The sequence below is a fragment of the Prionailurus viverrinus genome, chromosome D2 (assembly GCF_022837055.1).
Source record: "Prionailurus viverrinus isolate Anna chromosome D2, UM_Priviv_1.0, whole genome shotgun sequence".
Taxonomy (NCBI): Eukaryota; Metazoa; Chordata; class Mammalia; order Carnivora; family Felidae; genus Prionailurus; species Prionailurus viverrinus.
In genome coordinates, this window is record NC_062571.1 from 85,172,969 (window position 1) to 85,189,488 (window position 16,520).

General features: G+C 45.9%; 1 protein-coding gene across 4 annotated transcripts in view; it reads left to right on the top strand.

The window, feature by feature from the left end:
* The window catches only part of MGMT (O-6-methylguanine-DNA methyltransferase), a 366,049-nt gene that overhangs the window by 27,332 nt on the left and 322,197 nt on the right, over nt 1-16,520 (top strand). For all 4 annotated transcript variants that reach the window (XM_047825010.1, XM_047825012.1, XM_047825011.1 and 1 more), the window contains exon 2: nt 10,255-10,437. In XM_047825010.1, the coding sequence (XP_047680966.1) occupies nt 10,369-10,437 (69 nt within the window). In that variant the 5' untranslated portion in view covers nt 10,255-10,368. The remainder of the gene's footprint in view (nt 1-10,254; nt 10,438-16,520) is intronic.

A 16,520-nucleotide genomic window follows, 5' to 3' on the forward strand; every position in this document is an offset into this window, starting at 1 on the left:
GTGGTAATTCTGAATTTTTGAGGGAACTCCTTACTGTCTGTAGCAAGTACGTAATTTTCCATCGCTCCCAACAACGTACAGGGCTCCAGTTTTCCCCCACCCATCCTGGCCAATACTTGTTACCCTGCTTTTTTTAAATAGTAGCCATCCTGACATGTGCAAGATATGCATTGTCTTGCGTTAATATTATTATATGGGCTTTACTTTGGTCAGATTTGAATGGTGTATCTTTTCCATCTTTTCCATCTTTTAATGTTCAGCCTTTGTTCTTACATTTAAAGTGTATAAAGAGTATATAGGTTTTTAAAATACCCAGTCTGATAAGCTTTAGTTGTTTAGTCCAGAAAGGCTATAATCGTCATCATTACTGTTGTTTTAAACATTTAATATTCATGCAGATTAATCACATACTGATTAATTGATCGATTGATTGGCAAGTTTTGTTCCTTCATTACCACACTTGCATGTGGGATGATTTACTTCTGCCTGAAAATCTTTTTTTTTTCTTTTTTTTTTTTAAATGCAGGTCCACTGGCAGTGGATAGAATTCATTTTTTAAATGTTATTTTCCCTCGACTTAAACACAGTAATTTAACCCTTGTTGGCTCTTGAATTAGCAGCTATCTTATTTCATCATTTAAATACGTCCTACCCATTTTCTTCTGCTTTTCTAAAGTTTCTGCTGAAAAGTCAGCCATCAGTTGTGTTGTTGCTCCTTTGAGGCTAAGATGCGAATTTTTTACTCCGGCTGCTTTTAGGATTCTCTCTTTGGCTTACAGTTGCATTACACTTAGTTTTTATATTTTTCCTCATGTTTATTCTGCTTGGAGTTTGCTGAGCTTCTTGAATCTCTGGGGTGGTGTTACCTGGTTTGGAAAATTCTTGACTTGGTTCTTCACTTACTCTTTCTTCCCTGCACTCCACCCTCATCTTCTGTGTTCTTGTCTTTGCATCCGTCCTGTCTGTGCCGCAGTTTGGATGTTTCTGTGGACCCGTCTTGCCTCTCACAGACTCTGCGTTCTGCTTTCCCTGGCTTACCATTAATCCTATCCTGTGAATTTCCAGTTTCAAAGTTTGCATGTTTTGGTTATAGAATGCCCATTTCATTTTTCATATGTGTTTCAATTCCTTATTTATTTATTTGTTTATTTATTTTAATGTTTATTTTTGACAGAGAGAGACAGAGCATGAGCGGGGGAGGGGCAGGGAGAGAGGGAGACACAGAATCCAAAGCAGGCTCCAGGCTCTGAGCTGTCAGCACAGAGCCCGATGTGGGGTTCAAACTCACAAACCATGGGATCATGACCTGAGCCGAAGTCGGACTCTCAACCGACTTGAGCCACCCAGGCGCTCCTCAATTCTATATTTAAAATTCTCTGGATTATTATTTTTTGTCTGATTTTCCACTTAGTTTTTTTTTTTTTTTTTTTAATCTTGTTTAAGTTGATTTAGTTATTTTTGACAACACATGAGCGTGAGTGAGCAGGGGGGGAGCAGAGAGAGAGGGAGGCGCTCAAGTGGGTTCTGCGCTGTTAGCACGGAACCCCACGGGGGCTTGATCTCATGAACAGGGAGATCATGACCTGAACCAAAATCAAGAGGCAGATGATCAATCGGCTGAGCCACCAGGCACCCCCCGTTTTAAATATATTAATCGTAATTATTGTAAAGTTCTTGTGTGCTGACATCAGTATCTTGGATATCCATTCTTCTGCTGGTATTTTCTGGGTTTTTTTTTTTTTCTCCCTCTCTTGGTTGTGTGGTACACATAGACACATGTGTGTGCCCACATACCATGTGCACACTCTCACACACAGGATAATTGTAATACGTGAAACAATCACAATTTTGTGTTTGACTTTTTCACCTGACCTTTTATTGTAAGTACGTATCCACATGATTGAGCTTTTGCCCACACTATTCCTAGAGACGGCATAGTGTTCCACTGTAACAGGTGACATTCTTTTGTTGTTGGATATTTAGGGCATGTCCATAGGTGAGACTCTGTCCTAAAGAATCAATAAATTTTGTCACAAAGATGTTTAGTGGGGGGTTTTGAGAAGTAAACCTGGTAGGGAAGATGTCCGAAGTCTTGGGTTGAGAAATTGTTCATCAGCCTCTTGCTTCTTGATTTCAGCAACTGTGTCTTATGGTTTTGGTTCTCCACTGGAGTTATGGCCATTTATGCGTGTCATTTCAGGCGTCCTGCATAAATGCATGTCAAGCACTCTTGGGGGGAGGGGGTATGTACTGGGGTGTGCTAACGACTATGAACAAGGCCCTGACCGTGTGGAGTTTTGCCTCACCTTGGGCAGAAGCAAGCAACATGCTCAGGGGCACGCCAATGCACATTGCGGCCCCCGAGAGCTCTGGGCTCTTGGTTTATCAGCGACATCAGCTCACTACCTCCTGTCTCAGTTTCCCTCACGGTAATGTTATCAGTGCTGTCACAGCCCTTTGGCAGTGATGAAAATGTGCGCCTGTGCCTTCCAGAATGAAGCCCCAGGTAATGGGTGCCCACTGGGCACTTGAAATGTGATGAGCATAATTTAGGAACTGAAGTTTTAACTCTATGACATTTTAATTAATTTACCTTTAAACAAGTTGTCCCATGTGGCTCACAGCTGCTGTATTGGACAGTCTGGCCTAGGTGGGGTCAGTGTTTACTGAATGGCAGTCAGTGGCCTTTATATGCACTCCAATTCTGACATTTGGTTTCTTTGCTCATCTTTACTTTTATTTATTTTATCATAAGTATTAGATACTCGTTTCTGTGTACGAACAGAGTACGTACTATCCCCTGTCTGCGCTGTTTTAACAGGGACATCATCTCCACGGGGAGAGTAATTTGCCTGAACAGGACGCTAAAAATATAAAGTAGGCCGAATTAGAGGAGGAGGAGAAGAAGAAGAAGAAGAAGAAGAAGAAGAAGAAGAAGAAGAAGAAAAGAAGAAAAGAAGGAGGAGGGGGAGGGGGAGGGGGAGGGGGAGGGGGAGGAGGAGGATGATGATTTTACCGGAAAGTAGCTTGTGTTGCAAAACCATTGAAGTGAACGGAGACATTGCCGACTGCACACACAGCCCCTGCTGTTAGCTCTGTGATTTTTCCTTTGACCAAGTTTCCGATTTTCATCAAAATTAGCAATTAAAATTTACAATTCAGTTTTCTCTTGTAAGTAATTGCCATTTGTAAATGAGACTAGTTTCTCTTTGAATTTATGGTGCAAATAACATAATTTATATAAAGATCTCTTGATCCTCTGGGTCTGGGCAAAATAAATGTAGTATCTAATGCTGGAATTGGGCAGGGTTTTTGTGTGAATCTTAAAATATCTGCTTCATAAAAGTGGGTTAAGTTATTTTGGAAACTATAAATAGTCACTTGGTAATTAGGTGTTTGGGTTTATTTGTTATAACGGAGTGCTTATTAGAGTTTGGTGTGTTTTTACCCCATGGATCGGAAGCTTTTATAGGCCAAGTGCTAAGATGCACTTTCTACATTTTGCTTGCTGATTATGACTCATTATAGGTGATAGATGGCCTACTCAGCTTTTCAATCCTGTTTGCTTGTAGAAAAAGAAAATTCTCATCTCTTTTGATCAGGCCTACTCTAAAATTCTGGACCCCTTTTGCGTACTAACCTTACACTATATCACATCGTCAGAAGAGAGAAATGATAGCACCGACATGCTCTCGGTCACAAGTGGATGGAATTCGGTCTGTCCTGGCTTATCTGTTTCCACCAGGGTTCTCCCTTTCTCCTGCGCAGAGCCTCTGCACATAGTTAAAATGACATCAGGACTTCATCAGGATGCAGGTTCCTGCGGACACAGCCCTGCGTCTGGTCACAGAGAATGTAATGACATTCCCAACGCCATCACCAGCCCGTTTGCTGTCTGCCCTTGTCCAGCAGGGTGGTGCTGACAGGATTATGCCATGTTGTCTGTTCTGGGATCTGTGGCCTAGTTGCGTGGCCCTTTTTGGAGAGCACAGAGTGATGGGAGCGGCTTGTTTGTAGTTATTTGCCATTTGGACTCTTCCTTTCGATTGTATTTTCACCATTGTTAAGGGAGGAAAATCGATCATTTGTTTCTTTGAGATCAAACTTTGTCACACGTGGAGAGGGGCGTTTTGTAAGTATTTAAAGGAAGCACAAGTGTCTGGATTTTCCGGTTGCTGAATCTCCCTCCAGCCCACCCACCTCCAGAAGCCACTCTGATGCACCTTAGTTAGTCCTGCATGTTTTTTATTTGCTCTTCTCATGCGATCCAATAACAGAAGTACATTTAAACATTTTTGCATGTTTAATGAATGGCCACTGAGAGGAGAGACTACCTTTATAACAAGATTAATACCTTGGCTCAAGGGACATAACATTTTAGTAAAATCAAAATTTGTATAGTTATCCTCTCTGTGCTTTCAACCTCTGGCTTCCTTATAAAAATGTCTAAATAAAATACTAGTAGCCAACTCTGGCTCTTATTCCCATCTGTGTTACGTGCTGACCCGGAACCCACTCGAGGCTGTGACGTCTGGGCCAGGGTCTCCTGGTTTATGTCACATCACCCTGTGCAACTGTGGCATATACGGTTATGTGCTGGTGCCAGCTGTCTCCATGGTTAGATGCTTCTGGAAAAAAACACAGGGAGAAGTATCCCCCCCCCCCAAAGTAGTGTTTTGTGTTGTTTTAAATAAACTCATACGTAGTCTTTCCCCTTTTAATTACTGCATTTTAATGTGGTAGTCTTGATGTATTTGGTTTTTTCTTTTTCTTTTTTTTTTCTTTGCCAAGAGAGGCCTATTAGGGTAGAAGCCATGAAACAAATATTCTGAATGGTTTCTAATTTTGAGAAGGAAGAGCTCCATTTCTTACTCTGATTTATAATGTGATAGAAAAGCTGCTGGCCAGCTGACGCTAATCTCACTTTATGATCTGTTTAACCTTTTCGTTTCCCAGCCCCGACTCACATTCCCCTCCCCAGACCTGATCCTGTACCAGCCAACGCGTGTCAGGAGCAAGCACACGGGGTCATGGCTCTGAACCCCAGGGGCTGTGGTAGGCTTTTCGTTGAGAACGTTAGTGTGCATCTGCGGGCCGCGGGCCGGCGCAGGGGTGGGTGAAGAGGGCCCTGTGACGCTTCTTGTCTTCCCAAGGCCCAGCTCCCCATTTCTCATCTGCCAGGTCTTTGGGGTCAGGGTAGACCCTGCATGTACACAGATGCCAGTGGAATGGGGTTTTGGGGGTTTTTTTTTTGACTCTTTAGCAATTTCAGACTTGCAGAAAAGTTGCACAGACAGCACAGAAGTTTCTGTGCGCCACACACCTAGTGTCGCCCAGTGTTGATGCCTTCCGTTACCTCGTGTGACCTTGTGCGGCTTCCTCTGCCAGGGACCTAACCTGCGCTGCATCAGTGTGCAGATTAGTACTGGATGCTGCTACAGGCCTTGTTCATGCTTCACTGGGAGTCTCATTCACGTCCTCCTCCTGTCCTACTTGCTGTCCAGCCCAGGACCCCGTGTGGCATGTACTCAACCGTCTAGTCTTTGTTTCTAGCCTGTGACAGTCCCTCTTCCCTTGCTGGTTGTGACCTGGATGCTTTTGAAGGACATCCATCCCCCATTTAGGTTTGTGATGTTGTCTCCTGATCAGATTGAGTTTCACATTTTTGTTTAAAAAGAGCACAGAAGTGATGTCTCCTCAAGGTATCACACCATGAGGTATATGATGTCTACATGTCAGTTACTGGGAGCGTTAACCTTGGTCACTTGGTTAAGTAGAATCTGTCTCTCCGACTATAAAGTTACTGTTTCTGGGGCGCCCGGGTGCCTCAGTCAGTGGAGCATCCAACTTCGGCTCAGGTCATGATCTCGCAGTCCGTGTGTTTGAGCCCTGTGTCGGGCTCTGTGCTGACAGCTCAGAGCCTGGAGCCTGCTTTGGATTCTGTGTCTCCCTCTCTCTCTGCCGCCCCCCCCCCCCCCCCCCCGCTCATGCTCTGTGTCTCTCTCTCTGTCAAAAATAAATAAACATTAAAAAAAATTTTTTTAAGTTACTGTTTCTTCCTGTAAAATTAATGAGTACCTTGGAGGAAATATTTTGAAATCACGTAGACATCTTGGTTCTCAGGCTTTCACCCACTAATCTTAGCATACACTGATATGTCTTGCCTGCAGCAATTATTACTGTGTTGTGTGCCTGATGTTAATCCATTTTCTTAATTCTCTTTTCATTTATGATTTGGAACTCTTAAGGAAGAGCTATTCTTTCTCTCCTGTTTATCGGTACTAGAATGGACTCGTGGATACTCTTTTATATTGTGGGTTTTAGGCAATACTGCCATTACTTATTTGGTTACTCTGACAGCTTCAACTTCGGCTCTTGGGAATTCCTTGAGGTTGACTCCTGTATCTTTATGACATGCCTATCCTTCTTCTTGGCACTTTCTTACTTTCTGGCACCGCATATAATCCAAGCTTAAACTGTATTTTCCTTGCCCCTGTCCTGGACTCAGTCATGTCCACAGGGAACCCAAGTGCCTCTTCCTGTAAGATGATACTTAGAAACCCAGATCTGGGCACTGGTGTGCTCATTGGTGCCGAGATGCTGTGCCCTCTGACCCCTCTCGGTGGAAGGGGCTGGGGATCTCCATGTGACCCATGCTGTGTATCATGATGCATCCAGTGTTTACTTCTCTGTACCTGTCATCTGCATGTGTATTAAAAACTGTGAGTTTGTCTCAACACCTCCAGTTCAATTCCACAGCAGGTTTCCTCTTAGCCTCTACCCTCCTCCGGTGGTGAGAACTGTGGCTCTTGTGCTCCATAGTGTACCCTCTGTGTAATGGGAAATAAACAGACTTTGAGAAGCTCGTGTCTGTCATTTCAGTGGGCTCACTAGTGCAGACATGGTCTGCTGGGCAGAATCCTGTTTGTGAGGGAGAGTATTTCCTGTGCTTGCTTGGCAAAAAAAGTAGTCTACAGAATTCTGACTACTCATGTAAGAGTGGTTAGGAACTCAGGGTTGAAGCTGCATTAGAAGAGACAGAAGATGAAATATATTTGTTTCACAATAGATGGCATGTTTCCAAATGGAGGGACCAGCTAATTTGCTTATTTTTCAAATATCTCAATGTTGCATGTTGAGAAGAAATTAAAAGAAACCATTGAAGATCCTCTACTGTTAGTTTTATGTGAATAGTAATTTCCTTTTATAGTATTCTCTACTAGTTTAGGATTTATTTTTGTTGTGAACCCACTTTATTTTCTTTTCATTCGGTTTTTTGTTGGATCGGTTCTTTTTACCTAAAGTGATTTCATTCTGAATCTTCTGTTTGTTAAAAACAGATATTAAAATTCATTACATGCACACAAAGCTCTTTAGAAGTTCTGATTGCACTTTAATATAGCAGGGGTGATACTGTATTTGTGCTTAGAGGTGTGGCAGTCAAAAGTTTGAAAGTATTCTGTGTCTTTATGGGTACTTTATGGTGTGGAGGATCTTATACCCAACTTCTGCTTCGTGAAATTTTCATACTGGAATTGTGTTTACTGGTGGCAAAGGACCATAAAACTTAGCTGACAGAAATACAAACTTATTGTCACTTTTTGTCAGATGAAGATTAGAAATTGTTGGACGTCTTTATGAAATGTCCAGCTCTTGCTCTGGGGAGGGCAGAGCATTTAGATGTGTGTGCATGATTCCTTCTTTGCTGTGGTGGTCAGGCTAGTGTGCGGTGTCCCCGAGATGGCACAAGACCAGAGCCGCCTGTGCTGGATGTTTGGTGGTGTTTGTTACTGCAGAATAGCCAAGCTGTTCTGACTGATACAGTAAGGGCTGTGTTTGTGTCTGGGAGATAGTTACGAGTCTGGAAAAAGTGTAGGCTTTGAAGTATGTTGGAGTTGACCTTGAACACCCACCTACTACTAACGTGCTGTGCCCTTGGGCTGGTTACTTAACCTCTCAATCTGTTTTCTCATCTACAAGTAATTTGTTCTACCTTACATTTGGTGGGAGGAGTAAATGAGATAATGTATGTAAAGCACCTGGCCCAGTGCCAGGCATATGCAACTAATAAATTTCGTTCTTACGCAGCTAGACCTTCTGATAGTCCGTTGGCACGAGGTCACCTCTGTAAAGGTGCAGAAGCGTTCTTTTTCTAGAATGTTAGCTTTTTGACAACAAAGGAAATAGATGATCACATGTTTATTTTATCTTGCCTTCTAAAAGAGCGTTAAAACGAGGTGTGGACAATGTGTGCCAGAGGTGTGTGGTATTAAGGGGTAATTGTGTTTCCCTAAAAAAAGCTGAAGCTGAGGTCCACGGGGATTTCCCTTCTGTGGAGATGTGTGACTGGGGAATAGGCCACCTGCCTTCCTGATGGCCTGTGCAACTTCATTGCTCCCTGTCACCTGTAATTAACTTAGGGAGAAACCAATGTGGGGACTCATGGATTTCTCCCTTTATTCTTGTCTTTAAAATCAAGTTACGTCCTTTTTTTTTTTTTCTTTTTTTTTGAGCAACAAGCTTTTGAAGAAAATGAGGACTACAGAGCAGGTGTAGTGACACAGTAATACGCTGACTGTGGGTTACGGTATTGCCCACACAGACCTGATGGAGATGGCCGATGTTAAAAGCAGCTGTGCCGAAACAGAACATAAAAATGTATGTGGGCCAGAAATGCACTTTTTCTGTTTATGACTCTACTCCATATTTCACTTACATTTAAAACTGAGTTGACGAATATGAATACAGATATTTAGAGTTATTGTGAAGTCGTACTTGTTTATGTGCATGGACCATATCTTACAGTTTAAGCAGAGAGCAGTTAATGGTTTTACCCATACTGCTTGGAATTTCTTCTTTTTTTTTTACCCTCCAGCTTCTGTTCTTTAGGTGTGTAGCTATTTTAGTATTATGAAGGATGATGGATGATGCCGGAAAGTTTCTTTGGAAGCACTTCTGATATTGTGCAATGCACTTGGGGGTCAGCTACACTTGACTGATGCATGATTTATCCCATGTCCCTGCCACTTCCTGAGATAAAGCTGCTGTTTTATCAAAAATGCCAGCAACTGTGATTTAGAATTTATAAACCTCCGTTTTCGAATAATTGTTCTGATTACTTTCTGCCTTGGCAATAAAATGATAAAGGTAATTGCACACAAATGTGAGATAGCACCAAAATACAATAAAATTAACGTGAATTAGCTTGACGTGTCGATGAGAAGTATTTATGAAATGTAGTGTTGCAATAAGGGAGGGCGATATTATAGCTGGAAGGTGAGTTATTGCCTTAATGTAATACTCCTTGAAATTTAAAAAAGAGACTCTTTCTGTTGAGGGTGATTGTGCTTTTGAAATTAAGTTGAAGTGATTCTTATAATTGGCAACAATAATGCATTTTGAAGGTAATATCTTTTATTGTGTTATGCCCAGTTGCATTACCTTTTATTTAGCAGTTTCTGGCTCCAGCTTTTCTAAAAGTCCGGTTGTAGCTGACTTGAATTCTGTTGGATCTAGGGGCTCAAATGTTTGACTGTCTTTTCAGTATTTCCTCTGGTGTGAATGTTAACCGATACTTTAAAAATATCTTATTAAATCATTTAGATACCAAAGGTTGAATGTTACAGTTATTTTTATCTTTAAAGAAGTTGAAGGAATGTTCTTACAAATGTGTTTTGTCTTCCTGCCTTTGCGTGCATACTGGGGATTTCCATCAGGGTCAGACCCAGTGCCCCCATTAAAATATACGTAGTTTATAACCTTCCCTTCACAACCCTGAAATGAAATTCTTGGATCAAATCTACCTACATACACTATTAAACCTTGAAAATAAGATACAGTAACTGATAACACAATTATATGTGTTCAGAACAGAACTATTTGGGCGGACAGTAGAACAGCTGTAAACAGGCCCAGACGGTTTTATTTAATGGCGACTCCTGACTTGATCCGTGTTGATGCCAGTGCCGCCATCTTTCCAAAATGGTAGACGACGTTTTGTAAAGTTCCCGAGAAGATGGAGTCCATGTTTCCCGTGAGCTGTAGGGTTCTTGTGTTCTCGTGAAGCCCTGTGTGTGGCTCCTGCACACTTCTGCGCGCTGACATGTCACATGAGGTTGTGCTTTAGATTTGGATTGCTGTTAGATTTGAGTGTGTTGCAGGACCTTTGAAAGTGTCGCAGGATGAGGATGACTGTGGTCCCACATGTTCCAGAACATTCTGCATTCCTGACTCCTGCCCTTGGCATGTTAATAGGTCTGGCAGTCACCGTGACAAATGAAAATACCTTCAGATGACCAGCACCCCCTTGAGAAAGACGGGCGAGGAACCCCGCTTCCGAAACCTTGACCCCAGCCAGGTTGCTGTTAGATGGGCACTTCCCCGGGTGACCTCCTGATGAGGGGCCTGCGCCATCTCGCATCGCCAGGGCAGCCGGAGGTGAGGTTTCTGCGTGGGCAAGCCTCCCCCTGGGCGAATGGTTCCATCACCTGCCCCTTGCCGCCACCCGGTCTCTTCGTCCTCAGGTTTGTGTGCCTGGGCGTGTTTTTTTGTTCTTTCTGACTTGGTGACAGAGTTTCTAGGACTGGTGGTTTGTGTGACATGTAGCAGAGACCAAGGAAGAAGGTTTGGAAACTGAGGTTGATTTTGGAACGTGTCATTGACGGAAACAATCAGTGTGTGCCTCCCTCTTGTTGCTTTGGGAGGGGGACACTGGTCTGCCGTTTTCCCGGAGAATAAAAGTGTTGTGAGCAAACATGCCTAGGGCACATGGAGTAGAATTTTCTTAGAAAGGCATAACCAGTGGGATTTTTTTCCAGAAACAATGGAATTTATAAAATAAAGTGAAATAAGGAGACTTAGTGGTAGGTGGCATCTCTTGTAAGCCCTCTTCTGTTTTCTCGTCCGTCGGTGAGCTGCACACTGGTGTTAACTCCTGGGCTCCGTCCATCTAGACAAAGATGAAAACCATGTGGTAATGGGGGCGCTTGGGTGGCTCAGTCAGTTGAGCATCCAGTTCAGGTCATGACCTCACAGTTTGTGGGTTCAAGCCCTGTGTTGGGCTCCGTGTTGACAGCTTGGGATTCTCCCTCTCCCTCTCTCTCCCTCTCCCCTGCATGCTTGTGCACTCTGTCTCTCCTTCTCTCTCTCTCTCTTTCTCTCTGGCTCAAAATAAATAAATAAACTTTAAAAAATGTAAAAAATAACTTTGTGATTAGCCTAGTACACATTTACATGTTAAAACATAGGCCAACTAAAGCATGAAATAGCCATGTGTTTAATATCCTGTGTAAATATCATATACAATAAAAAGAATACTCATGTTTTTTTTTTTTAGCACTTTTACTTAAGGCTGAATTTTAGGGGCTTATAAGGTCATGGAGTTCAGTCGCTTGGTGGCTCCTGGTCATGCTGTGGGCATATTCAGCCTGTTCTGTTTCTGTGGAAACGGGAGCCCCTTTCTGTCTGTGTGGTAAGGCCCACACCCCAGGTCTTTGAGGGCTGCTGCTGTTCGGGGTCTGCTTGTCCTTGCTCCTGGGGTCTGATTTCCACGCGTGCCTGGTTCTTTGTACCAGAAATCACACTGAAAGATCCTTTGTTATTTGCTCATAAGTAACGTGGAGCCTGGACGACTGGCCTTGACCGTCTGCATGTCCTTGGGGTGGTGCTGACTGCACCAGCCGGCCCGGGGCTTGGAATTTCTGGTGGCTTTCGTATCCCTTCGTTAGCCTAGTGGTTCTAACTGGGGAAGATTTTGCCCCCAGGGGACGTTTGTCCCCAGGACATTTCTGGGTACCACAGTTGAGGAGGCCAGGGATGCGGGCAGGTGCCCCACAGCATGTAGGTCCTGTCCCTGCAGTGGTGATCTGGCCCCCACCGTGAGCTGTGCCAGGGGTGGGGGGGGCCGCAGTCACGATCTGTGTGAACAACTCATGTAAAGCCCAGCTGGGTCCCTGTCCAGCCCGAGGTCTGCCTGCCTGTCCCCTTTTATCTGTGGCGCGATGCCCTCAGGCAGGATGCCCTTGGTGCCAACTCTTACTCCTCCCTGACTTTTCTTAGCCTCTCCCATCCCCCGCCACACGTGCAGCGAGCATGTCCCACGCCGTGGGCCTCCTCAGAGTCCTGTGTGTCTGCACTCGCCCCACCTGGGGCAGGGGCCCCCCTCCCGGCCCGGCTGGGGCGGGCTAATCTCGCGAGCGTGTGTGTGTGGCACTTTCTGTCCTGCCGGCACCTCTCTGAGGCCTCACCGGCCCTGGTACTTGCTCTCAGGAGCCTGCTTGCGGTCCCTCCGTCCAGCGGCCTTCTGCTTGCTGTCTGCAGAGCTTGCGCCCTGTGGTTTTCTTTTCTCTGGGTCTTTCCACGCCAACATTCTACAAATGCCTTCTTAATCAACCCCTTTTGAACGCCTACCCATCCTTCAAGTCCCCTCCTCCTATAAAGATTTTCTTAGTCCTTGAATTTGGATGTCTCATTTTTCGGGGAATATTCTCCAAGCATATTTCCCTCGGTCTGTTTTAGGGCGACACACGTAGTTCAGGGAGTGGGTCCCGAAGCCAGACCTGATCAGGGTTCCAGTCCTAGTTCCGCCAGTTGGGAGCTCTGTGCCCTTGACCGAGTTATGCGAGGTCACCGTAAGCCTCAGTTCTCCTGTCTCTGAAGTGAGGTTTTAATACTACAGTGCTTATAGGGTTACAGTGCAGGACGAGGCAGGAAGAGGCTGTGAGGGCCTGGGCAGCCTGTGGATGTCAGCACGGGTCACCTCAATGCCAACCTTCCCAGGTCGGCTCTTTTTTTTTTTTTTTTTTTTTGTCCGCTGTCCCCTTAGGTATTGATAGAAAATCCCCCTCCCTGACAGTGTGCAGCTGCAGGATAACAAGGGGAAGGCGGGTGGTCTGGAGATGTGGTGGGTCCTGCCTGAATGAAGCCCAGACAGCTCCCACGTGGAGAACGGCCACCCGCTCAGGACTGTCCAGACCTCACGGAGCCCGCACCAAGGAGGGCCAGGGTTGAAAATGGCCTTCCTGGAGGAGGCAGGGTTCTCAGGGGCGATCCGCGCTGGGGACGTGGGAACCCCAGGAGTGGGCCTTCTTCCCGGTGACCATGGAGTCGTGCATTCAGGCATGGGGGGTGGGGGAGCCAAGGTGGGTATTTGCGACTGGGGCTGCCGGAAGCTCGCTGGCAGAGACCCTGGCAAGCGGGCCAAAATGACAGACGGTTTCTGTGCACCTTCTTACTGTGCGGCCTCACTGTCCCCGTCTTCCAGCCGTGCTGTGTTTGCTGGTGTTTTGATTGTATTAGTTACGTAGAAGACAAAGAATACTTTCAGTCCCACGGAGTAAATATGAACCTGCTTCAATACCATTTTATCTGTTCAGCTTCAGCAGCGAGGAAGCAGCCTGAAGCTTTGCTCCTGACTCCAGCACGGGTCTTCGGGGTGGGATCAGAAAGACCGCCTTTCCTGAAGCACTGGGTCCCCAGGTGGTGCAAGGCCTTCGCAGGGTGGTGACACCCGTCTGTTCTCCGAGGTTGTGGTTTCGGGGGTGAAACGGGGTGTTGGGGGGGGGGTCTCCTGTTTCCTTCTGTCCCAGGAGAGGCCCTCAAGTTTTCGGGAGCCTGTGGTGGAGCCCCATAGTACATCTCAACCCATGTCTGTCTCCAGCCCGGCGGTCACCGTGGTTTTATTCTGCACCGACTGCCAGAGGCGGTGAAGTTAGATCTCAGCGTGAAAACCCTCTTCCGGGGGATTCTAAGGGCCGCACCCCCTGCCGCCCACCCTCCCCGTGCCAGCCCCTGCGTGGAGAAGCCCCCGCTTGGAGAAGTGCTCTCGTGTGTGACCAGGTGTGGGAAGTATCAAGGTGCTTTGCCTTAGAGGGTCTGGAGGGGACGGTCGTCCCAGGGAAGCACGTGCCAGAGGAAGGGGGCAGTGGCGCTGTGTGGGCTGGAGAGTGGCGGGCGGGGGGCAGAGCTGCAGGCCATCTTCTGTGGAATGTGGGGTTTCTCAGGAGGTGTGACGAGCAGGTCTCACGCTCCAGGGAGGTTGTGTCTTAGTGACAGAGGTGCTGACCTCTCCCGTGTAGGAGAGATTTAGTTAATTTGGAAAACCAGTTTCGGGCCAGGTTGCTCACCTGCTTGAAGGAAAAAAAAAAAAAAAGCGAAAGTAATATTCTCTGTCATGAAGAAGGTTTGTGGATATTGCTAGTTACTTATTTTGAAGAGCTAATCAATGAAATGAAATTTAATGAAATCAAATAATTTGGACAGTCGTTTGAAGAAAGTAGCTGCGGCAGGTTTGATCTGGGGAGGCCGTGGTGTCGTTTCCCTGCGAAGCCGAGTCCTTGGGCGTCATTTGGCTTTGCAAGGGTTCTGTTTGCTTTTTCCTTTTGGGTTGAAATTTTTGCCTTTCCTATATGAGATGTTTATTATTGCTACCCAAAAGTGTCTGGAATATATATTGCTTTAAGCTGTGGGATAAAGTTTACTCTCGTGATGGTTTAATTTTTATTGCGTTCCCATCGTGTGCTAGCTATTGTTCAGATGACACACGCGGCCGTGCCTGCCCCGGGAGACCACATTCAAAATTGCATCTCCGGTCCGTGTCACATGCTCGGGAGCCGCACATACCTGCGACCCCCCTCCTCGTTTCTGTTGGCTCTCTCTCTTTTTGTTTGCCTGGCACGTTAATATTTCTTTGTACTCTCATGTTATTTCTGTGGAAAAAGTTGTGCTTTACCAAGTAGAAAATATTTTATAGTAATAGTGGTTAATTATTTTAGTTCCAGGTTGTTGAAAATTGATAGAATGACTAACTCTTCAGCTAAAATCCTACTGCAGAGTGATTTAGAGATGCTATAATTGTTATGTTATGTTTTCCAGTTTATCCAGAGGTGACTTCAGACAAGTAATTCTACTCTGCCAGACAATTTATTTCTCTAACTATTATGTACTTATCTTTTCCTTGGTTATACGTGATTCTAGGATATAAAGTCTGTTTTTTCATTGAAATCTGTACATAATAACATTTAAATTCTTTCAAATCCGACTTTTGAATATTAAAAGGCTTCTCCTGTCTACCAGATTTTGGTAAAAGTGTGACACAAAATTGTTTCATGGCCAACAGTTAAAAGGAAAAAGAGAGCAGAGGGTCTGGGTGCACCTCCAACTGGACCCCATTTTCTAGGTGATGGGCATAATCATCAGGCTTGGTGTTGGAAGGGAAGTCTGTAAGCCCTACTCAGTGCCGGGGGTCTCAGCTCTGCCCTCGGGCACGTCTCCAGCCCAGGTAGCCCCTCCCCCCCCACCAAGCTTGCTGCACTTCTCAGTGAGCCCCTTTGTCTGTCTTCTCGGAAGACCACAGGTGACCCAAAGGATACCAGCAGTTACTAAGTGGGGGTCAGCTAAGCAAGGAAGATATCATGCGCCACAGAAAGGATTTCTTAGAGAATATTTATTGGATAGCTCATAGAGGTTCGAATATAATACAGTTGTCAAAAATACACGGTTCTGTGGGAAGTCACAAATCTTGGGGAAAGCACTGGAATTGAAGGGTAAGAGTGGGTGAAATACTGGAATATGTTGTACAGATTCTGTGTCGTGTTCCCAGGGGCCCCCCTCTGCAGCGTGCGGGCTCGCCTCCCCAGTGCCTCTTGCACCCAGAGCCCTCTGCGGTCGGCTCACGGGGGTGGCTGTGGACCGGGGATCGGGGCAGGGTCCGCGCCTCCCTGCGCTGCAGCGAGCCCTGGTGGGGCTGCTTCTGGTGGCAGCACGATGACAGCCTGGAGACGCCCCTCGAGGAGTAGTTCTGCGGAGCAGAAGGGCAATGGGAACCGCGTATGGGGAAGCGCCCAGCACTGATGTGTGATGTGTGATGTGGGAACCACAGCTGACAGATCTCAGGCTGGGCCGTAAATCACAGCCTCATTGGTTATTTCAGTTCGTTTAGTAACTTTATTGATCTGTGTCACATACGTGCCCAGGAAGAATTTTAGGATGTTTACAGGTGCGTGCCCAGGAAGAATTTTAGGATGTTTACAACTTTATAAAGATGAAAAATACGTAAGAAATAGACGAGGGCATTAGGCATGGAAATAGGGGCAGGCTGCTTGCTATTCCAAATTCGTGGCACACGTGTTCTGTAAAATGGCTCAAAACAGGCCCAGAATTAAACACGGAGGCAATCCTTAGCGTCCAAAGCAATGATGGTGTCCACACTAACTGCGGTAAGCATCGTAACGGTTTGGCATGAGTATTTTGTCTAACAAAGCCACCCTCCCCTGGCAGTCTGTGTTTTAGAGTGGGATGGAGACCTCCTCGGGGATGTTTGGGGACTGGTGCGGGCTTAGCGTGTACAAAGGGCCTGTAAAGACCTCTGGATGGTCATGGGAGGCTCTGCACCCCAGCCCCGCTCCACCGGTCCTGTTCCGGAGCTGCAGGCCACACCTGCGGCCCCTGGGGTGCTGGGAGAACTGCAGAACCTGGGCCTGCCCACTGCTGCTGAATCCGTGTTCCCTGAGACCCGTGAACGC